The 24,787-nt window shown below is 45.7% G+C and overlaps 1 protein-coding gene across 1 annotated transcript in view; it reads left to right on the forward strand.

Annotated features, from left to right (window-relative positions):
- Window positions 1-24,787, forward strand: part of SELENOO (selenoprotein O) — a 99,475-nt gene that overhangs the window by 16,689 nt on the left and 57,999 nt on the right. Inside the window, exons 3-5 of the mRNA XM_069229635.1 lie at window positions 1,152-1,332; window positions 6,331-6,461; window positions 17,986-18,266. Of these exons, the coding sequence (XP_069085736.1) occupies window positions 1,152-1,332; window positions 6,331-6,461; window positions 17,986-18,266 (593 nt within the window). The remainder of the gene's footprint in view (window positions 1-1,151; window positions 1,333-6,330; window positions 6,462-17,985; window positions 18,267-24,787) is intronic.

The raw sequence follows: 24,787 nt of genomic DNA on the forward strand, positions 1-24,787 counted from the left end.
CTGGTGTTTGAGAAGTAGTCGACATCCTGCTTCTACAGATGTAGTGCAGACTGTAAGTTGGCTAGATATTTTATGTGGTGTGAGTATGCTGGAAAATTCTGTTTACTCCTTTTGCTTAGAAGGGTTTTGATTAGTTGAACTCTGGATACAGTAAATGGATCAAGTACTCCATAAAGAGTTTAATTTTCCATTGGTAAATCAGCCAGCGCAAGCACAACAGTTTATCTGGCCTTCCCATTGCAACCAAACTTTGGCGTCTTAGTTGAAATTGTATTGTAAATAGTCCTTAGTCCCACAGAATACCAGGTTCTTGGAGTGCTTCCAGTGTCATTTCATAACAGACTGTCCTGGCCCACATTAGCCTGATGGCACACATGGGGGAGGTCGATGAGACATGTTGATGTGTCTCTTTCCCAAGTTCCCTCAACAAGAGCGACATTAATATATATATATATATATATATATATATATATATATATATATAATTTTTTTTTATATAAGTTGGTGCCCCTTAGAAAAATATTTTGGAGGTGCTTCATTGCTTTGGGTGGGAATTCTATTTCAAAATGGATTGATGGTCCCTCGTGGTGTGTATGGTTTGAACTAGCATATTATGAACCCTCCAATCTTGAATCCAAATGCTGGCTTTCCATCTTTTGCTATAAGAATGTTAAGTTCTGTTTAAGACATGGAGACAAGTATTATCCCGCATGATGGATATAAAGTATAACCTGACGGCTACAAGGGATGGCCTTGTTCATTGTGTGGAATCTACTTGCATGTTTTGTATGTCCTAACTTGCTCTTCTTGTTTAATTCAACCAAAGTTCTGTTGTCTGTCTGGTCATTTTCTCTAAGGTTAGGATAAAGCCAGGCGAATGGGGTGGGGTGGTGGTCATCCAATGCATAATTGACTTGTGGATTTGTGTTTTTTGTTGTTGTTGTTTTTGGAGAGGTGAAGCAGCATTGCACACAAAAAAGGAGTAAGGGGTTGGGTGTGTTAGTCATTAGCTCTTGCACCAGGTTTATCATTGGCCGCAGTTACTCAGGTGTTTTTTCTTAGAGAAAATGGAAAATCTGTATTTTCAGTTTGCTTGTTTTTTCAAGTAACTTGTTAACACTTTTTTTTTTTTTCTTGTACTCCTGAAAAAGGTTCGGCTCCTTTGAAATTTTTAAGCCGACAGATGAATTGACAGGACGAACAGGCCCCAGTGTTGATCAAGATTATATTAGAGTGAAAATGCTTGACTATGTGATTGGCACGTTCTATCCAGAAATACAGGAATCTTACCCCAGTGACACAGTTAAAAGGAACGCTGCCTTTTTTCGAGAGGTAAGACTCTAATTTCATGCCTGTTAAATGTTGTATGAAAACCTTTTTGATGCTTTTTTTAATATGGGTGTTGTAGCACTGCCCCTTGGCACTGATATTGTTAAGGGGAAGCACCATAGGAACGCTTCATGTTTAGTTTATCTTGGTGCTTTCGTAGGCTACAGAGCTGGCACTAACAACACTTCATAAGACAAAATATTTTGGAGTTGGATTGTTAAATTGGGTTGTGGATTACAATACGCAAAAAGTCAAACGGTCCCATGCACATACTAATCGAGCAAAAGTGTGTCCTATATTTAAACACTTTTATTTCCCTTAATTTGTTTTTGCTGCCTTTTTATAGCCAAGTACAATAATGCTGGCACTGATAAGCATGTTTTTTAAAATTTTCACTTTAGTTTTTCTTTTTTTTTTCTTTTTTTTTTCCTTATCTCCTCCTCATCACCCCACCTCACTTATTTGTTGTCCTCTGTTAATGGTGCTTCATGTTCAGCTGCCACTCATACATTTTTTAAGGCAATCTGTGAAGATATGCCTTTCACAGCTATTGTGTTCTTCTGATTCTCCCCCTATTTTGAGAAATATGTGGGGTGCAAACTAATTAGTGCAAACATTGTTTTACAAATTATTGGAATTCTAAGGTTACTGAGAGATCTCGGTGCTGTTTTAGCTTGTTTCTTCCCAAATGTGTTAATTTTATGACCTAGTTTACTATCTTATGTGCACGTCAGAACAATAAGAGGCTGCTAACTAAACTGAATGAATGTGTTGCATTTGTGTTATGTTTTTTTTTGTTGGTGAACATATGCTGGCATATTTGAATGTTAAGTAAATCCAGGATAACATAAGCAAAATCTGTACGTGACATAAACATCAGATGTCCAAAGTGGGCTGTGCACAGCTCAAAGGTTTTTTTTTTTGTTTGTTTTGTTTTGGCTTTAAGTCTCAGCAGAAAGGCTTATTATTTGCCAGGTGGCAAAGTAGGTAATGCTATGGTATTTACATGCCAGGCTAAGCAGTTTGGAAATGCTTAACCTGACCTCCGACATTAAACAAGTTAGTTGAAAACTTTGGCTTGAAGCCCTCTGTCGTATGTCCGGTACTTGTGATAAGGGCAAAAAAAGGAAGAGAGTAACAGAGCTGCCCAAGATCACACAGGGTGAAAGAACTTAAGTGGGATCCAACATGGGAGCCCCAAGGTATCAAAAACGTGAAACCTCCTAAATAACAGGTGTAAGTAAATGCCTCCTTGGCATGGTTACCCCCTGACTTTTTGCCTTTGCTGATGCCAAGTTATGATTTGAAAGTGTGCTGAGGCCTGCTAATCGGGCCCCAGCACCAGTGTTCTTTTCCCTAACCTCTACTTTTGTTTCCACAATTGGCACACCCTGGCATCCAGATAAGTCCCTTGTAACTGGTACCTCTGGTACCAAGGGCCCTGATGCCAGGGAAGGTCTCTAAGGGCTGCAGCATATCTTATGCCACCCTGGGGACCCCTCGCTCAGCACCGACACACTGCTTGCCAGCTTGCGTGTGCTACTGGGGACAAAACGACTAAGTCGACATGGCACTCCCCTCTGGGTGCCATGCCAACCTCACACTCCCTACAGGTATAGATAAGTCACCCCTCTAGCAGGCCTTACAGCCCTAAGGCAGGGTGCACTATACCACAAGTGAGGGCATAAGTGCATGAGCACTATGCCCCTACAGTGTCTAAGCAAAACCTTTGACATTGTAAGTGCAGGGTAGCCATAAGAGTATATGGTCTGGGAGTCTGTCATGCACAAACTCCACAACACCATAATGGCTACACTGAAAACTGTGAAGTTTGGTATCAAACTTCTCAGTACAATAAATGCACACAATTTTATTGTAACATACACCCCAGAGGGCACCTTAGAGGTGCCCTCTGATACCTTAACCAACTACCCGTGTAGGCTGACTGGTTTTAGCAGCCTGCCACACACCAGACATGTTGCTTGCCACATGGGGAGAGTGCCTTTGTCACTCTGTGGCTAGTAACAAAGCCTGTACTGGGTGGAGGTGCTTCTCACCTCCCCCTGCAGGAACTGTAACACCTGGCGGTGAGCCTCAAAGGCTCACCCCCTTTGTTACAGCACCCCAGGGCACTCCAGCTAGTGCCCCCTCCGGCCACGGCCCCACTTTTGACGGCAAGGCCAGAGGAGATAATGAGAAAAACAAGGAGTCCTGACTGGCCAGTGACGACAGCCCCTAGGGTGCCCTGAGCTGAGGTGACTCTGACTTTTAGAAATCCTCCATCTTGCAGATGGAGGATTCCCCCAATAGGGATAGGAATGTGCCCCCCTCCCCTCAGGGAGGAGGCACAAAGAGGGTGTAGCCACCCTCCAGGACAGTAGCCACTGGCTACTGCCCTCCCAGACCTAAACACACCCCTAAATTCTGTATTTAGGGGCTCCCAGAACACAGCAAGATAGATTCCTGCAACCTAAGACGAAGAAGGACTGCTGAGCTGGAAAACCCTGCAGAGAAGACGGACACACCAACTGCTTTGGCCCCAGCTCTACCGGCCTGTCTCCCCACTTCTAAAGACACTGCTCCAGCGATGCATTCCACAGGGACCAGCGACCTCTGAAGCCTCAGAGGACTGCCCTGCATCTAGAAGGACCAAGAACTCCCGAGGACAGCGGCTCTGTTCCACAAAGACTGCAACTTTGCAACAAAGAAGCAACTTTGAAACAACACACGTTTCCCGCCGGAAGCGTGATACTTTGCACTCTGCGCTCGACCCCCCCGGCTCGACTTGTGGAGAACAAACACCACAGGGAGAACTCCCCGGCAACTACGAGACCGTGAGTAGCCAGAGTTGAGCCCCCACAGCGACGCCTGCAGAGGTAATCCCGAGGCTCCCCCTGACCGCGACTGCCTGCTTCAAAGACCTGACCCCTGGTAAAGACACTGCATCCGCAGCCCCCAGGACCTGAAGGATCCGACCTCCAGTGCAGGAGCGACCCCCAGGTGGCCCTCTCCTTTGCCCAGGTGGTGGCTACCCCGAGGAGCCCCCCTCCCATTTAAAGCATTACTTGTAAATCTTGAACCTGTGGTTCTTAAAATAAACTAAGAAAATATATTTTTCTATACAAAAACCTATTGGCCTGGAATTGTCTCTGAGTGTGTGTTCCTCATTTATTGCCTGTGTGTGTACAACAAATGCTTAACACTACCCTCTGATAAGCCTACTGCTCGACCACACTACCACAAAATAGGGCTTTAGAATTATCTCTTTTTGCATTTGAAGCATTTCAGCATTCACACTAACATCCAGGGCAGATAACATTTATGCTAAGTGAGATTTGGGCCAAACCACCATGGAGTTTAACACAGGAACGCCAAAACTCCGTACATTTTTCAAGTGGAATTGCTGTTACAGATAACAAAAACTGTTTGCAAAATATCCACATGTAGGACACACGTACAGGGGCAGCTTTTTTTCTAACATTGCCTATCGTGCCAGCAGTTTCCACAATTCTTGGTGATCACATTGTAACACGCAAGCCAGTAACAGCAGTGAGTTGTACTAAAATGATTAAACATGCATGAAATATTGAAAATGTGCAATAGTAACGTAATAATGTCATATTAAGATGTATAATGTGTGTTTTGCATTATATTGTAGCGCTAACTTAGCCAAAGTTGTGCTCTAGTTTTGCCAGGCCTCGTGCATCAGCAGAATAATCATGTACTGTAGAGAAACAAACGTGTTGAACTGTTCCTGACTACTGGATGTTAATAAAGTCTGCTTAGCTAGAATTTTCTGCATTGTACCGACGAACAGGAGATGATGTATCAATTTCATTCCATAGACTGTGTAGACTGGATGTGCTTTCCCAGGACTCGAACAAGAGTCACTGACTGGAGGAGAAAATGCAACATTTTCGATACCTGATGAGCCGGATGATGGGGACATCATACAGTGAACCAATCAACGAACTGAGAACTGCGTAATCTTAGAACTTAGATTTGTAAAATAAGCAGTATTGGTTAGGGTAAATAACTGGTGATTGACAGACCAGTTAGGAATTAGGGGGATGGACTGGGTAACCTTAATAAAATGTCATGACAAAAACTTCAGATGTGAGTGGAGAACTGATGTTGGAAGACGCGATTTGAGATTCTATCATTGGGCACATGCTCTTGAGAGCCTGATGCGTTGCTGATAGATTGATGACATGAAGACGAAGACTCACTTTGTTGCTCATCCATTCCGTGGATAGGTAGCTATGACAATGTGACTGATTAACTTTTGTGCCTTTTCTTTCTAGGTACCAACTGCACTGTCTGAAAGTTTTTCTCTTAGTTCGATGTTTTCTAAATTCATGTTCCAAATTGTTTTCGCATGAAGTCCCACATGCTAATGCTAATCTGGGTTAGGTAAGGTTCCTTTGGGTGACGTTGACAGTGACAAATGATTGACAAACTGATTGCTGAACTCTGTTACTGATGTTGAGATATTCATCTTTGTTGGCTTATGCGGCAGCATTAGAGCATATGTTTTCTCACATTCTGATTAGATTATGTTATTGGTGGTCACTAATGAATTAACAGAGTTGATTGAGTAAAGTTTGAGTTAACCTTATGCATTAGAATTGTAACTAATAGGGAAATAAAACTGTTATAACGTATATTGAGGTGTGGTTATTCATGAATTGTTGATTTGATTGTCTAATGACATTTTTGATTGGTGTATTGATTATTAATGAGCATTGGTCACTACATGGCTAGGATACACCATGCGAATCAAAAGGTTCTTCTGCCTATACGCGTCCCCTTTTAAGTTTACTTACTAAGGACCAGGCGCGCTAGCAAAGATCTAGTAACAACATTGACAAGTTCTTTTTGTCAAATACATGCTTGTGGACTGACTAGTGCTGTCCTGTAGGGTATGCAACTTTTCATGGTTGTTATAGATGGATTTAGAAATCAGATAAACAAATTAAAATTATTGTCTTTTTGTCTCAGATCACTCAAAGGACTGCAAGGCTGGTTGCAGAATGGCAGTGTGTTGGATTTTGCCACGGGGTGCTCAATACAGATAATATGAGCATAGTAGGACTTACGATTGATTATGGCCCCTTTGGCTTTCTGGACAGGTCAGTACGGATTATTAATGATCTAAAAGCACAGTATAGTGGATGTTTTGTATGAAATGTGGGTCACTTTTCTTACATATCTCTCTTCTCTTTATGATTGAGGATTATCTGTGCTTCAGACAAACTTTCTTATCTCAATTATTGCCTTTATCACCATGAGCTTCTTAATGTCAACCTGTTATTTGTATAATTTCCTCTAAAACATTTTCTCATCTGTTTTTTTTTTTTTTTTTTGTGTAGAAGTTATTTAATGTTTTTAAAGTTGTCTAGCCTAGAATATCATGCTGTGGAATGTGACGTACAACAAGTAACCTCACTCTTGAATTTAGAAACACATAATCTTCTTACAGTAGTATATCTGCATTTTTTTGCATGGTCGATTTTTTTTGGAGAGAGGCTTTTTTTTTTAGAGAAACTACTGTTTCCATTGCTGAGCAGCGTTACTGGGCTAATAGGGACACCTGTATGAGTTTGACTTACCTTCATTTCTTTGTTCATATATCCATTTAAAACCTCCATTAAAAGCATTTCCAAAAAAAGTTGAGCTACGTAGTTCATATTTACTGAACACCACTCTTAATAAGAAATTCCTTTCACTAGCTGCACCTTCTTTAATCAGCTGTGTGCTACGTTGTGAGGGAGAAGGCAGATATTTCACTCTAAAATAGCACTATATTTGTCAGGTTTGATGACATAACCAACTTATGTGTGCTGTCAGCATGTATTCTGGTGCTCCGCAGCTCTTTTACTTCGGTCTGTTTGCCCTCTGCTCACTTAGCTTATTGGAAAGGGAGCAGTAGTCTTGATGGAAAGCTTTTATCTTTTATTTATTTATTGGGAAGGGTAGCTTTCCTGACGAGTAGAACAATGTGTTCCTGTGCAGTCAGTGTGTAACACATGTATGGTAGTAAGACTGTGTGTGGTATGAATCTGAATACTGGGGCTGGTGTGGTCCATTTTAGGTAGTCCCTGGTTTTAGCATCACAAGGTTTAGGGTGATATAGCTTCCCTGGACAGTGGAAGGGAGTTGACTGCATTTCTATTGCTAGAATGTGGACATTCAGACATTGGAGCGAAGGACTTTGGAGACAGGGATTCCTTTTGAAATTTAGTGGGGACCTTGTTAGCAAAAGTCTTCTCATTAGTTGTTTCTGAGGGCTACTGTTTGGGAGATGGTATAGGTGAAGTATGAGATTCCGGGTTCTGTTGTTCAAGGCATGGAAGTTTCTAGGCAGGACCTACGCTTTTTTTTTCTGTCCTGGATTACTGCTTCTGAAAGGCTGGTGACAGTCAAGTGCAGAGATCACTCACATCAGTTCCTCATGTTGCACAAAGGCTCTCTGAGGAATATCCAGAAAGTTGCATTTGTAAGAGACCCAACGCATAGTGTATCTGAAACCTTAGATAGTTGATTGTCATCCCCCATCTGGAAAATATGTAGAAAAGTGGGATTCAGTCCACATCACTTTGTTTCATTTCCAAGTTTGTTATGAGCAGTAAAAGAAGTGTTGTGCAGAGTTACCAGAGGACTGTTGTGTGGCTAGGGCTGTCATCTGCATGACACCCTGTGACCTACAGTTAAAGAAACATCTCCTGAAGTCTGCTCAGTTTACTGAAGAAAATGAAGGGCTGCTTAGCAGCCTGCCCCTCTGGGTTATGTATACCTGCTTCCTCCATAAAACCACATACTGGGAGGACGCTTAGCTGCCTTTAGGACTATGGTTGACCGGAACTATCAAAACCAGAAGAGGATCTCCCTGGTGCTATTGGCACAGGCTTTGTAACCAATGTGGATGACATGGAGTACTTGATTGCACAAATGTAGGTTGAAATCAATGCCGTGTCCTCCATGGTTGATGTAGGGATGTGAGAGAAGCATGATGCTGGCTCCAAACGGCTCCCGGTTTAGGAGGAGACGGGCAGCAGTATTGCCGTGTAGTGTACAAATAGAGTTATAGATCCTATTTTGAGCCATGTTTGGTCGCTGAATCGGGTTTTTTCAATGTGGAGGCTCCCTGACTCTAATGTGTTAACGATATTTGTAGGTGCAGTGGTGTTTGATGTGGTTACCCTGGCTCTACATAGCTTGTAAGGGTGATAATTAGTTATTACCTACTACATTTTTGATTTGGCTGCGACCTGAACTGGCCTAACACTTTGTGGTGATAAATGTAAATGAACAGTTTCATGAACAAAGGTGTTCTGACCAGAATAATGCCTTCTGAATGTACTCCTATGTAAATCTTGACCGTACATACTATTTGACTTTGATCTATACATGGTTGTGTCAGACTATAAATGAAAGATTTGGTTCTTTTCAAGACTCCTTTTAGGTCGACCTCTCACATACTTTTAAGTATACTTATACTGTGGGTTTAAAGCAATTTAATTTCTTGGTTGCAGTGTTCTTTAAAAATCTGTGCTCGCTAGTGGTTAGTTCTGCCTCTTTGTCATGCCTTTTTCTCTTTGAGAGCAGGGACCAAACTACTGTATAATAAAGTTTTGTCCTGTTTATCTCTTCTGTGCAGGACTTTTTTTTTTTTTTAGTTTTTGTCTGTTTTACATTGTGGGTGGGTGTTCCAGAGCAACCACGCTTCCTCAGTCAAGTCCTCCAGCAGGTCTCCAACAGCAGAGGGGGGGGCTTTTCCAGGGCAACTCACTCTCGCTCTTTCTCTTGTTTCTGCAGGGAGTAACTTGCCCAAGGGGTGCGTGGTGAGTAAAGATTGAGTTGCAGCTTGTTTGTTTAAAATTGTTATTCTCTAGTGCTGTATCTTTCCAAAAAACACTGTTTTTTGAGGTGCTTTGACTGTTACTGTTTTGTGTTTCTTGGCGGAAAACTGTGTTGGTGTCTGTTGGCTCTCGTACACCCACCCCTTAACCCTCTCTCCCCACCAGCACTCAATCAGTAAAGAATGGGCTCCCAACAACTGGCAAACAACCTCGGGCAAGCCCTTCAACAGGTCTCATTCCCCCCCCCCCCCCCCCCCCCCTTCCTCAGTTCCCTCTGCAAACATAAAACAAAGAGCTGAGGGGGGCCGTTTCCAGAGCCAGCTCACCCTTACTCTTTCATTTGTTTTGAGCAAACATTTACATGCTTAGTTTGCAGCTCCATGCTTACCTTGCAGAGAGCAAACTCTAGGTGCAAAATTCAATGCTTTAAAAAGTCACAATAGAGAAAGCGTCACTTGTGACATGGGCAGCTATGCTCTGGGCTCAGCTCGTGGCCAACTTACACAATGTCTCCTTGTGTTGTCCTCAAAGAATGCTCATTATCTCATGGCTCGGCCTTAAGTAACTTCTTGCCCTCGGTGCTTCCTGAGCGTCGTGAAAGCAGAAAGCCTGGTTGAGAGGATCATGTGTTACACCCCTCCCGCTGCCCCACAATAAGTATTTAACTCTTGCTGCTGCTGAGTGCTCCGTAGGGCTCCGTTCCAATCCATCTACCACCATTTTAGTCTTTCGTCCTCCATGTCAATCAAGTGAGTATAATTAAAATGGGCAGTAGTTGCACAGCATGGGAAATACTTATAGTAACGCCAACCTCACCTTAAGTCCATCTAAATATATAGCCATACCGTAGGAATTTTAAACCTGTGCTGCATGAATTACATTCTTTTTATTATCATCATCATCATTATTTAAGGCCAATGGACTCAGTACCACGGATTTGTGTTCTAGTATCCTCTTATTAGAAATGCTAAGACACAGTTTGTGGTGTTAGCAAGATAAAGGGTTAACGTCCAATATTATCCCATTTATACTCAGAAATGTGCAGGCATCGGTCCATTCTGCAACAAAGCGTTTACAGTAAAGCCCTCCTGACCTTGTGCAAATAAATCTGAAAAAACGTTCTGTCATTTGGAGTTCTGACGCCATTCCCACAAATACATTAATCATTACTCTGAGTGCAAAATTCAGTGCTTTAAAGAGTCACAACAGAAAACGCGCAGATATAGGAAGAAGGGAAATGGAAGTGCTTTAAGTATATGTATATGCAGGGCCAGTGGAACTTTCTGGCAGAAAGGACCAAACTATGCAGCAGGGTTGACCAATTTGTGGCTAGAAAAGTCCAGTTATGCATTCACAACACCAGTAGCTCTAACTCCAACAAATGCAAGACCTATTGCATTGCAAATGTTTGTTTATACTCAATCCATTTTGAAAGATGTACAGCAGCGCCGCTGTTAGTCATATTATATCAAAACAATTCTACAGGTTTCAAGTTTGTTTATCTTAACAGTTATACTGGTCACACTTTGGGTTAGATTCATAAAAGGGGTTGATTGTCCTTTCCTTCAATGCCCTCCCGCCTCTTTTTGAAGTCACATTGACTATTTTTTTTAATTGGGATTACTCCTTCCATCTCTAGGGGCCTGATTATAATCTTGGCAGACTGTTACTTCGTCACAAACGTGACAGATATCCTGTCTGCTGTATTACGATCACATTATATCCTATGTAGATCATAATACAGCAGGCGGAATATCCATCATGTTTGTGATGGGGTATTCAATCCGCCAAGATCGTAATCAGGCCCTAAGTTTTATTGAAGTTTGTGAAAACTATAGGGGTAACATTTTAGTGATAAAAGTTAACATGATTTTAGCACACAGGGTATTTTCAGTGTATTCTTTTGATTCTTCAGGACATTTTTTAAATTGTGTCCCAAGATATGTTATCTGTTTAGCTTGCCTGTGCTTACCTGTATTCTCATGTACTGCTGGGAGGTGTATACATTGTTGTGTAAGGATTCTATAGTAGTAGGAATATTAATGGCAACTGAGGGCTTCCTTGTATCATTATAAACCCCTACTCATTGTGGTTTCTTTTGACGCCCCCAAATATAAGCAGGGCAGCAGTACCACATCCTCAGATGCCTCTACCTCCTCTTACAGTCAACAGCATCACACCTCCCCTTCAAGGGGATACTACAGAGGCACATATAGAGGAAACCATTTCATGGGTCGTGGAAAGGGTGCGCCCCTCACTATGATCCCTCTACCACAAAACATTGAACATTGACTCTTTCCTCATTGCCCCCACCCCCCCCACCTCCCCTTGATCATTTAACACCTCGGGGGAAGGCTTTAACACTTCTACCACAACTGGGAAAGCATCGCAACAGATGAGTGGGTGTTAGATATTATCCAACATGGTTATTGTCTGGAGCTTATGAAAACACCTCCAAACATTCCACCTCGCAGACACAAACTCTTCACAGAATATTTAATCTTGCTCAAACAGAAAGAACCGGCTCTGTTGCCTATACTTCCTCATTCCCAAGAAAGATGGATCACTTCGACCTATATTAGGTCTCACGCCATTAAATCGTTACATACTTTCAGAGCATTTTCATATGGTAACTCTAAAGGATGTAATTCCCCTAATACAGCAAGGCGACTTTGTCTGCACAAGAGTTATAGGACGCTAACTTTCACATCCCAATACAAGCAGTGCATCGCAAATTCCTTTAGTTTGTGAGGTAACACATTACCAGTTCAAAGTGCTACCATTCGGAGACACTATTGCTCCCCTTGGGTTCACCAAATGTCTAGCAGTAGTTTTAGCACATTTGAACAGAGTATTCATGTCTCCCCATACCTGGATGAATGGCTCATCAAAGCCAGTATTAATCAGTTGTGTAGCTTCATACTCCATCCTCTCTATAACTTCTTCATCAACTGGTGTTTACAATCTACATATAAGTCTCACCTTCAAGCTTCACAGATTCAACCATACTTGGGGGGCTGTTTTCAACACACAGCTGGGATTAGAATAGCCCAGTGCAGCCAGGATTCACAATGCTGATTCAATAAAATCATCCCAACCAATGCATAGTTCAGAGACTTTTAGGCATGATGGCATCTTGTATTGCAATAGTGCCTCATGCCAGACTACATATGCTACTGCTGCAAGAATGTCTGGCGAGTCAGTTGTCACAGGGTCAGTTACAAGATCTAGCGTTGGTAGACATACGCACACATCATTCTCTGCAGTGTTGGAACACACAAAGCTTATCGAAATGGTGGCCAATCCTTGACCCCAAAATTATTCTCACAGCACAGAATGGGGAGCACACTTACAGAATCTCGCAGGTCCTGGTCTTTGAGACACCAAATTTCAGACCTTTCACATCAACTACCTAGAGCTTCAGGTAGTTCACCCAGCACTGAAAGCTTTTCTAGTCCACCACACAGGCAAAGATGCCTTGGTCCTGACAGACAATACATCATCCATGTTTTATTGACAAAAACGTGTGGTGGGCGGGGCTACACTCTCTACAGTTATCATGCCTATCTCAATTGATTTGGCGGTGGGAAATAAGTCACAACATTCACCTATTAGCAGAACACCTCCCAGGGGCGGATAACGACTTTGCTGACTGTCTTAGCAGGATGTGGCAGCAATTACACAAGTGGGACCGGCACCCACGACTCCTCCTCCCATGCTTCCACAAGTGGGGATTTTAACAGATAGCCCTGTTCACAGCCGCATACCACACAAAATGCCCAGACTTCACCTCCAGGCTCCCACACCTCCTGTCGCTGGGCAATACTCTATGGTCTAACTTTGCTGATGCTTTTCCATCTCTCCCCCTTTTTCTGTTTCTGGTTTGGAAGCTCAGGCAAACGTGTCTCACCCTCATTCTGGTAGCTCCCACTTGGGATGGACAGCCATGTTTCACCACACTACTCACAATATCTGTAGTGCCTTAGGAGAAGCCTCCCCTCAACCCTGATCTTCTCACTCACAAGCATGGAGAAGTCAGGCATCCAAATCCAAAGGAACTCAACCTTGCAGTTGACTCCTGAAGTCATAGTTTGGTTACCTCAGTCTTCCATCAAAATGTATGATCATTCTCAAAGAAGCCTCTAAACCCACAACCAGAGCGTGTTATGCTGTTAAGAGGAAAAGATTTGTTTTCTACTGCCATAATAAACCTATTGACCCATTCCATCCAGTTGTTCATAATATCGTCTGCTACTTAGTTCATTTGCAGACCTCAGGTCTAGCGTACATTTCATTACACCCTCATCCGACTACAGTTGCCACCTACTTGCAAAACAGACCGCATTCATCACTTTTCAAAGTACCAGTTATTAAAGCATTCATGGAAGGACTTAAAAAAAATAATAATCCCACTATGAGTTCCCCCTGCACCTGCTGTAATCTGAACATTATACTTACCAGACTTATGGGCTCTCCATTTGAGCCATTAAATAACTGCCCTCTCCAATTTCTGTCTTGAAAGGTTGCCTTTCTAGTAGCCATCATTTCACTCCGACGTGTCTGTGAGCTCCAAGCATTAAACTTGGAAGAACCGTTCTTCCAGCTCCAAAAACACAGGGTATTACTTCAAACTAACCCAAAATTCAAACCAAAGGTAGTTTCCCCTTTCCACCTGAACTAGTCAGTAGGAATAAGAGTTTTCTTTCCACAACCTGATTCAATTGAAGAAAGAGCCCTTTATACATTAGATGTAAAAAGAGCTTTAGTATACTATATAGATAGAACTAAAGCGTTTCATTAAACCAAACAACTTTGTTGCTTTCTCACCCCCTCACACAGGGAAACCTATTTCTAAATCGGGCATGTGTATCTGCATCCACACATGCCATTGACCGGATTACGGTACTTACCCTGTAAGCATCTATTCATGGCATGTAGTGTTGTAGATTCACATGTGCCCTCCCTCCTCCCTGTAGGAAAGTACCATCTTGCCTGGCATGTTACCCCCATTTGTACTGTATGTATGTTTGTTTTTGTCTGTGTGTCACTGGGATCCTGCTAGTCAGGACCCCAGTGCTCATAAAGGATTCCCTGTATGTGTTCCCTGTGTGATGCCTAACTGTATCACTGAGGCTCTGGTCACCAGAACCTCAGTGTTTATGCTCTCTGTGCTTTTAAAATTGTCATTGCAGGCTAGTGGCTACATTTACCAATTCTCATTGGCACACTGGATATGGTACCTAGGTACCCAGGGTATTGGGGTTCCAGGAGATCCCTATGGGCTGCTGCATTTTTTTTGCCACCCATAGGGAGCTCAGACAATTCTTACACAGGCCTGCCACTGCAGCCTGAGTGAAATAATGTCCACGTTATTTCACAGCCATTTTACACTGCACTTAAGTAACTTATAAGTCACCTATATGTCTAACCCTCACTTGGTGAAGGTTCGGTGCAAAGTTACTTAGTGTGTGGGCACCCTGGCACTAGCCAAGGTGCCCCCACATAGTTCAGGGCAAATTCCCCAGACTTTGTGAGTGCGGGGATACCATTACATGCGTGAACTACATATAGGTCAATACCTATATGTAGCGTCACAATGGTAACTCCGAACATGGCCATGTAACATGTCTAGCATCATGGAATTGTCACCCAATACCATTCTGGTATTGGGGGGGGGGGGACAATTCCATGCATCCCCCGGTCTCCAGCACAGAGCCCGGGTACTGCCAAACTAACTTTCCTTGGTCTCCACTGCAGCTACTGCTGCTGCCAACCCCTCAGACAGGTTTCTGTCCCCCTGGGGCATGGACAGCCTGGTCCCAGGAAGGCCGGACATAGGATTTCCTCTGAGAGAGGGTATTACACCCTCTCCCTTTGGAAATAGGTGTGAAGGGCCTGGGAGGAGTAGCCTCTCCTGGCCTCTGGAAATGCTTTGAAGGGCACAGATGGTGCCCTCTCTGCATAAGCCAGTCTACACCGGTTCATTGACAAACCCCCCCTCCCCCCAGCCCTGCTCTGGCGTGAAACTGGACAAAGGAAAGGGGAGTGACCACTCCCCTGACCAGCACCTCCCAGGGGAGGTGCCCAGAGCTCCTCCAGTGTATTCTAGACCTCTGCCATCTTGGATGCAGAGGTGTGAGGGCACAATGGACAGCTCTTGAGTGGCCAGTGCCAGCAAGTGACGTCAGAGACCCCTCCTGATAAGTGCTTACCTTTCTCAGTATCCAATCCTCCTCTGTGGGCTCTTTACGGTCTCTCCTGTGGGCATCTCACCAGATAACGAATGCAAGAGCTCACCAGGGTTCCTCTGCATTTCCCTCTTCGACTTCTGCCAAGGATCGACCGCTTACTGCTCCAGGACGCCTGCATAACCACAACAAAGTAGCAAGAAGACTACCAACAACATTGTAGCACCTCATCCTGCCGGCTTTCTCAACTGTTTCCTGGTGGTGCATGCTCTGAGGGCTGTCTGCCTTCATCCTGCACTGGAAGCCAAGAAGAAATCTCCCGTGGGTCGTCTGAATCTTCCCCCTGCTAACGCAGGCACCAAACGTCTGCATCACTGGTCCTCTGGGTCCCCTCTCATCCTGACGAGCGTGGTCCCTGGAACACAGGAGCTGGATCCAAGTGTCTTTGACAGTCTAGTGGCCCTTCTGTCCAAATTTGGTGGAGGTAAGTCCTTGCCTCCCCACGCCAGACAGTAATCCTGTGAACTGCAGCTGCTCTGGCTTCTGTGCACTTTTGCAAGACTTCCTTCGTGCACAGCCTAGCCCAGGTCCCCAGCACTCCGTCCTGCATTGCCCAACTCGCTGAGTTGGACTCAGACGTCGTGGAACCCTCTTTTGTGAGACTGAGTCAACCGCTGTCCTCAGCTCTTCTAAGTGCTTGTTCAGGTACTTCTGTGGGTGGTGCTTGCTTCTGCGTGGGCTCTGTGTTGCTGAGCGCCCCCTCCGTCTCCTCCTCCAAGGGGTGACCTCCTGGTCCTTCCTGGGCCCTAGCAGCACCCAAAATCCTCAACTGCGACTCTTGCAGCTAGCAGGGCTTGTTAGGGGTCTTTCTGCGTGGAAACAACTCTGCATCCTCCAGCACGCCATGGGACATCTTCTGACCAAAGGAGAAGTTCCTGGCACCTTCCGTTGTTGCGGAATCTTCGGCTTCTTCCACCTGGAGACAGCCCTTTTGCACCTTCATCCAGGGTTTAGTGGGCTCCTGCCCCCCCTGGACACTTGTGTGACTCTTGGACTTGGTCCCCTTCCTTTACAGGTCCTCAGGTCCAGGAATCCATCTTCAGTGTTTTGCAGTCAGTTGTTGTCCTTACAGAATCCCCTATCTCGACTTTACTGTCTTTCTGGGGTAGCAGGGTAACTTTACTCCTACTTTTCAGGGTCTTGGGATGGGGTATCTTGGACACCCTTAGTGTTTTCTTACACTCCCAGCGACCCTCTACACACTACACTAGGCCTGGGGTCCATTCGTGGTTCGCATTCCACTTTTGGAGTATATGGTTTGTGTTGCCCCTAGGCCTATTGTCTCCTATTGCATTCTATTGTGATTCTACATTGTTTGCACTAATTATCTGTTACCTACCTGATTTTGGTTTGTGTGCATATAATTTGTGTATATTACCTCCTAAGGGAGTATATCCTCTGAGATACTTTTGGCATATTGTCACTAAAATAAAGTACCTTTATTTTTAGTAACTCTGAGTGTTGTGTTTTCTTATAATATAGTGCTATATGATATAAGTGGTGTAGTAGGAGCTTTGCATGTCTCCTGGTTCAGCCTAAGCTGCTCTGCTATAGCTACCTCTATCAGCCTAAGCTACTAGGACACCTCTAGTCCACTAATAAGGGATAACTGGACCTGGCACAAGGTGTAAGTACCACAAGGTACCCACTATAAGCCAGGCCAGCCTCCTACACTCCCTAGACGCCTGTGGCCATTGGCAGTACGGTTCTTATAATCTCATATGCATGGAGTTGATGCTCATGCACAGTATCACCGAGAGGAGAAGCCACTTTACCTTGTGACTCGAGAGACGACTTTGAAGAACAAGCATTTGCAGTGCAACTGGTCTCATGTTGGAGCTGATAGCGTTGTAGACTCCTAACCCGACTTCTCATCTATCGCCAAAAGTGCATTTATGTATGTAACCCGAAAAAGTGCAATTAACTATGCAAAGCACTCGACTTCTGCCAAGCGAAATCGCGCTAGTAAATTAGAGAAAAAGTAGTCCACGAGCCGGACAGAAAACAGCGAGCCTCGCATGTTTTCTGTACTTGGTTGCTGCGCTCAAGGAGGGCTAGCCACCGGAAAAGGCATGACGTGTGCATGCCTTCGACTAATGAAAGCAAGCAGATTTTATTAGGCAAGCCTACAAACCAATGAAAAACACTGATGTGACGTCGACAGGGGTCCGAGCCCTTTTCTAAACACTAAAGCGTCTCGCTGCAATACGCATGCGTGAGCGCATGCAACGCAGGCTCGACTCTAAAAACAACTTGCACACATCCGGGCCCAACACCAGACTGCAGAAGTATGCAGAGCATGTGAATCCATAGCACTACATGCCACAAACAGATGGTTACAGGGTAAGTAATATAATCCTTTTTTCTATGCTATCCCTACCCAACTCCGAATTGCGCTCATAGTTTCTGCCTTGGAAAAAAAAATATCCTTGTTTTTGTGTCTAGGACTGTAGTGTTGGTTTATTGCATTTTTCTCTGTCACCCACATATGATAGCTTTCTCTTATACCTCCTCAATTTCATTATGCTATGTCGTCATTCTTTCAGATATGACCCTGATCACATTTGCAATGGTTCTGATAATATGGGACGCTATGCTTACAGTAAACAGCCGGAAATTTGCAAGTGGAATCTAGGTAAACTTGCTGAAGCTTTGGTTCCTGAACTGCCCTTGGAGATGAGCGAAACTATCCTTGAAGAGGAGTTTGACGTAACATATGAGAGTCATTACTTGCAGAAGATGAGGAAGAAATTGGGCCTTGTTCGTTTGGAACTAGAAGATGACAAAAAATTGGTATCTGACTTCTTACAAACAATGGAAGGCACAGGTAAGCTTAAAGTCATAAATACAATACCAGCTTGGTTTGTAAAGTTAAATCATAGAAACGTGAAGTAGTTGCCACAAGTGTTTGAAATTTCTGTTCCAAGCTAATTAATAACACTGCAAAAAAGATGGAAATATATTTGGCTGTAATCATCTTTTAGGTTTAACTGTTTTATTATGAAACAAGGGTACAATACAGCTACTTCCCACCTACATTCAGTAGCTAGTGGGGAACATAAAGAAAGAAAGCGCAAAACAGCTGGCCTGAAGATGGCAGGAAGAGTTTTGGAGAATGGAAGTGTAGAAGGATGGATAAGGGTGGTTGGATGGGTGCTCAGCAGGGCCTAGACTGTTCCATGTAAATCACCTTGGGCAAAGTAAAGAGGGAAGCATCAGATATGCTACGCTAGCATGTCAGACAGTAGTTTGGTTTGTCTGCGTAAGTCGCAGTATGCAGAGATACACTGGTCAGGTCAGTTCCTTGAACTCTTTGACAGGAACTTGATGCAGAGTTCCCAGGTTTTGTCAAATTAGTGTAGCTTATGGGCTGCCACTGCAGTCAGTTTCTCCCTTCCCAGGAGATCCCATAATTTGTGAATCCAGCACAATTTTGTCAGGACTTTGTCTGTGCCTCAGCTCGAAAAAGAACTTGTTTAGCTGTGCCAAGTGTTAAAGTAAAGGCCCTCCCCTCAGCTGATTTCAGAGGGTAAGTTAGTGCATTTGGGAGGCCCAGCAGCAAATAGCTAGGGAACCTGGGTAGCTCAGTGTCCTATATTTCGTCTACATATTCTAGTACGTCCGTCAAAAACTGTTGAATCTTGGGACTGTGCCAGAGCAGGTGTGCCAGGATGTCCACACTGCTGCCAGCATCCCCACCTGGTTTCCACTGCATACCCTAGCTGTTGTGTAATACCAATAATGTGCTATTTTTAAGCAGCTTCTTTGCCTGAAGTGCTACGTGCCAAAGCATGTGCTCTCTGTATAATGTCATGCATTCTTAGAGGGAAATGTGCTCTTGCACTCCTGCTCCCATCGCTGCTGTGCTGGCGATTTGGAGTGGGTTAAGGGCATGAGGAGGAATGCAAATATGTCCGAAAGGATGAGTTTGTCTGAGTGACGTATGAGAAGCCATTTCTCAAATGGTGAGTAGTCGGCTAGCATCTGGGAGAATATATGGGGCTGTATAATCCAGTGGCAAATAGCAATATATTGCCAGTATGCAGGGGAGAGAACGTCAGAAGCATCTTGAAGTCGTGGGACGTCCATGATCCTGTCCTGATCAAAGAGGTCCCTTACTCTCTTACAGTTGGCCCCCTGTCAGCAAACAAAGGAAGGTTCCTGTACTACAGGGGGAAAGTCTGGATTCCCTATCAGTTGTGTCTGAGGTGAAATACTGGAGGAGAGGCATCAGTAGACTTGTACCCTGTCCCATATCCCCATTGTCGCTCAAGTGTCTGGGAAAACAAAGACCCCTGGTGGACGGTTTGATTTAGGTAGCTATGGTACCTTCCATTTGTGGATTCCAGCAACAGCTTGATCTCTGAAGCACCAATGCTTCTCAGTGCGAGGTCTAGCCCACACTACTAATTATCGAATCTGCGCTGCCTGGTAGTATTGTGCGAAGTGTGGTATGCCTAACCCCCCTCCACCTGACTCGGGTAAGCCCGCTTCTTTGCCATTCAGACTTTCTTCCCTGACCAGATAAACTCAAAAGTTAACTGCTGTAATTTATCAAGCATGTGGCCAGGAGGCTGCAGTGGCAGTGTCTGCATGGCATATAGGAGATCCTGGGGTGTTAGCACAGTTAACAGGTAAGTACACGACTTATTATTCCAGTCTTTGGTGGTTAGGATGTCCACAGGTTAAAGTTTAGGCTGACCCAAAAAAGTGCACCACCAGCAACACAGGCGGCTGGTTGCAGAGGTCAAAGTTGGCACCTGGTTTGTAATGGAAGCAGATTGCAGGTAAGTACCTGTGGTTGCAGGACATAGGCCTACAGGATGTAGGTCAGCACTGGAAGGGGGGGGTGGGGTACATGGGGAAGGGAAGTGGAAACAGGCTCACATCGAACCCACACTCAGTGGCACTGGGGTGGCTGGGTATAGGGTGCAAAAACAGCTGGGTGCACAGTGCTTCTCAATGGGGGGATGCTGGGTGTCCCAAAAGATGCTGCAGGCTGGGTCCAGGGGGTCGGTTCCAGGAAACCAAAGGCAGGAGAAGCGCCTGCTGTATGTTGCTGGACCATTGATCGGGTTCCCCAAGGCTAGGGGGCTGCGGGTGCAAGCGGCCCTTGGGTGTCTGGAATCTTCATCTGATTCGGTCGCGGTCGGGGGATCCTGCAGGTATCGTTCTGTTGACCAGAAAGGGTCAACCCAGGGTGGATTCTAGGTCTGAATCATCTGGGGACCTTCTTTGGACCGGTGGGCCACCTGGAATCGGGCGATGGGCATAGAGTGCAGGGCTTGTGGATCCGGGCGGTTCTGGAGTCCTTTTGTAGATTTCTTCTGGACAGGGCTGCTGTCCTTGAGAGCTCTTGGTCCTCTGCTGGGCAGGCAGTCCTCTGGGGGTTTGTAGAGGTTGCTGATCCTGCAGGATGTTGCCTATTTTGGAGCAGGTGTTTTTGAAGCAATAGACAGGCCCTTAGGGTTGGGGCCAAGTCAGTCATCGTCTGGAGTCTTTTCTGATGGGGTCGGCTTAGCATACCTTCTTTCTTCCTCTTCTTGAGGTGGCTTGGAATCTGGTGGGTAAGGTTCAGGAGAGGCCCGAAATACTAGATTTAGGGGCGTTACAGGGACCAGAGGGCAGTAGCCAGTGGCTGCTGTTCCTGAGGGTGGCTACACCCTTCCTATGCCCACTCCCTTTGGGGAGGTGGCACATTTCTAACCCCATTGGTCCCTGTCCTCCAAAATAACATGAAAGTTTCTGCAAGAAGGGGGTCACTTCAGCTATAGGGACCTTAGGGGTTGTCCCAGCTGACGTGTCACTTCTCCTTGTTTTTCCTAATTTTCCTGACTGACTTGCTGCCAAAAGTGAGGCTTGGTCCGGGGGCTCACCTCCAGGTGCTACTGTTCCTGCCGTGGAAGGGGGGTTGGGCGGCGGGGGGGGGCATTTGAAGCCCTTCCACCCAGAACAGGCTTTCTTCCTGACCCCAGAGATCACAAAGGCTGTCTGGCACAGGGTGGTTAGCCTTACACTAAAGGATTGGGTAAAATGAAGGGGACATCTCTAAGATGGCTTCTGTGTGCAGTGAACAATAAATCCAACACTGACATCAGTGTGGGTTTATTGTGCTGAGAAGTTTGATACAATCGTTCCAGCCTCCAGTGAAGCCATCATGGAGCTGTGGAGTTCGTAATGACAAACTTCCAGCCCATGTACTTAATATGGCCACCCTGACTGCACTAACAATGTCTAAGAATGAACTTAGACACTGTAGGGGCATATTGCTCATGGTGCTATGCCCTCACCAGTGGTATACTGCACCATGCCTTAGGGCTGTAAGGCCTGCTAGAGGGGTGACTTACCTATGACACAGGCAGTGGTTTGTGGGCATGGCGACTTTGCCTTTTCTCACCACCAGCACACACAATCTGCAGTGCAGTGGCAGTGTGCATGTGCTTTGTGAGGGATCCCTTAGGATGGCACAATACATGCTGTAGCCTTTAGGGACCCTCCCTTGTCACAGAGCCCTTGGTACCACTGGTACCTTTTACAAGGAACTTAGCTGTGTGCCAATTGTGGAAACAATGGTACTGTTTAGGGAAAGAACACTGGTGCTGGGGCCTGGTTAGCAGGATCCCAGCACACACTCAGTCAAGTTAGCATCAATACCAGGAAGAAAGTGGTGGTGGGGTGGGGGGCAGGGAGGGTAACCATGGCAAAAGGGGCACTTTCCCACACTTCTCATTCTTGTCCTGTAGTTTGACTCGTTCCCGTCTGTGGACCTCCAATTCCACTTTGCGCAGGCCACTTGTCCAAGAGCAGTAACCCTCTGGCCAACAACGTCTTTCTGTGTGTCCCTGACATCTGCCGCCATGTCCTGTGTCAAGGCAGCGAGGTCTTCCCTGATTGCGCCAAATAAGTTCTCCAAAAATGCCAGCGTGACTAGTGCCTCGTCCACCTGCGGCCCTGGGGCAGAGGTCAAGGTAGACGGAGGTGGAATTATTGATGAGTCCCCACTGTGGTCGGACTCCTTAGCGGAAGGCTTGGCGAACATATTCTTGAGGTTGTTGACTTTTTTTCTCTCCCCAATGAGAAGACATGGTGGGAGTATAAAGTGCCGCACTGCCCAATGGGTGAGAGCTTGGTCTGGCTGCAGCCATTTCTGAGGACCTGTGGAGACTGCCAGGAGCTGAGAGAAGGCAGGCCATGCAGCCCTGTTAAGGGAAGGATCAGCCCCAGGGCCCCAGCCCGACTCTGTAGCGCAGCCGGTAGACAGTGTGTGCAGTTTTTCAGGAGGCAAGCTTGCAGTACAAGTGTTGCAAGGAGTATACCTGATTGCGTTTGCCATGAAGTCCTGACCAGCAGCGCTAAGCAGGAAGAGATGGTGGGGGGGGGGGGGGGAATGCCTCCGATGTGAGCCCCAGCACTGATCGTGGTGGGTTGTTAAGGAGTGAAGCGCCTAAGTTAGGAGGCTTGCACTAGATTGAGGCTGCAGCAGGAAGCACACCTTGGGAGGCGGCAGCATGATTTGTGTCGATCTTCTGGGCCCTCGAGCTCCAGTGAGGGGCTAGCACCCAGCCCCCCTCCCTCGGTTTGGCCGTGTCAGCCCCGATCTGTTGCAACCTTAGTTGCTGCTGTGCCACAGTGATGATGGTGGTGGGGAGGGGGGGGGGGGGGGGTGGGCCTGGAGGCAGGGCCCTGGAGGCAGTGGAGAGCTGCGCTGCCGTATTAATGTAGGGGGAACACCATCTGAAGACCCATATCGCAGGGTGGGGTGGGGTGGGAGGTACTCGGTCAAGCCGGTGTAGTGCTACCACCAGTGTAGTTGCTGGTTGTTGCCTGGGTGCCACCGTGGTGGCCATTTTGAGGCCTCGGCTGGTGGAATTACAGCCCACCCCTTGGAGTTGTTGGAGAGGCGCAAGACGGGGAGCTCTGGGCCCTGATCCCAGTGACCCCCTGACAGGTCCCCGCTGAATAACAGCCAATTCATGGGTGCGTGGATGCTGCATCTGCTACGTTAATGTCTCAAGTGGTGGAGCCCCGAACACCCCCCCCCCCCCCCAATAATCATTTTTAAAAGGAGTGAAGGGCCACATCTCAAAGTCCTTTAAACATCCTGGTGCTCAGTGCTGAAAAGTTCACTTCAGCCAAATCTTGCAATCTCCCACTCTCCTTGGGCCCCTTCTAGGATGCCCTCAAAACCCACATTTCTGATAATCTGTACTCCACCTCTGCACCCTTCAATTGCTAAGCCTAATTAATGCCCCACAACAATGATATAATAAAATACTTAAGGTAGTTAGTGTTTGGATTGAACAGGATAACTTCTGTAAAAAAAAGTGTACCTGCTTGGCTAAAACCGCAGATCTCCTGACTCATATAGGGATGAGGGAATCACTAGGCTTCAAATATCAATGCCTTAGCTAGTTCTGTCATCAGAAATATTTTTAGTGGCAGCCCATCCACACTGGGGTCCCTGGTAACTGTGCTGTAAATCTTAACCTATTTAAGCTTTCATGTGCATGTTTTCCATGATTAAGTTTGTAAGGTGGGGCATTGTAGGCAGGAAAGATTATCATGATTACTTGGGTTGAGGTGAAGAGAACCTTCTGATGCATACCCCAGATTGGTCACCTTGGAAATATCACCAGACTAGTTCCAGAGATTTTTCTCAGCAATGTCATTGCACACCAGTATGTGGAGCCGTGCGGCTTGACTGTCCCAGCCTGGAAATCACATCAGAGCCACAAATAACCACAGAAAGGGCCGGTTTTGGCCAAAGTCAAGGAAACAAATGTTTTCTCTGGACCGCTCAGAGAGGGAGGTCCTAGTTTCTTTAAAAAAAAAAAAAAAAAAAAAAAAATGCGTTTAAATGCTACTCCTTTTTCCTACGGATGTCAGAGTGCCTCTCGGGCTCTGTCCTCCACTCAAAGCCAGTTCCCCAGCTTGACAAGATCCAGTCTGAATCCTGGGGCCCTTCAGCTGCACTGCTGCTGCAACAGGTTGAAGACTTCAAAGAGGCCAGGTTTCATAAAGTCAATACTCTACCATCTCGGTCAGGTGCGCCTATGGGCCCCAAAGATTCGAGAAGGCATCCAGTCAGACTGTGCCTATTGACCCTGCTGCGAGACCTGCCCCAAATCGGAGGCGGATGCCTGTCCTGACTTATCACCTGACACTGAGATCCTTTCCAGTTCCCTGTGTGTCAATAGTGGCACTGAACCTGAAGACCCAACTGTTCTTTCTGACTTGGAAATAAATCCACTTCGACCGCAGACAGGGCTTGCGGGCCCATTTGACCTGGAATGGGACATTTGCTCTACGCACACCTTTTTCGGATCCATAATGCTATGATGGTGATAA

This window comes from Pleurodeles waltl, chromosome 4_1 (genome assembly GCF_031143425.1).
Source record: "Pleurodeles waltl isolate 20211129_DDA chromosome 4_1, aPleWal1.hap1.20221129, whole genome shotgun sequence".
NCBI lineage: Eukaryota > Metazoa > Chordata > Amphibia > Caudata > Salamandridae > Pleurodeles > Pleurodeles waltl.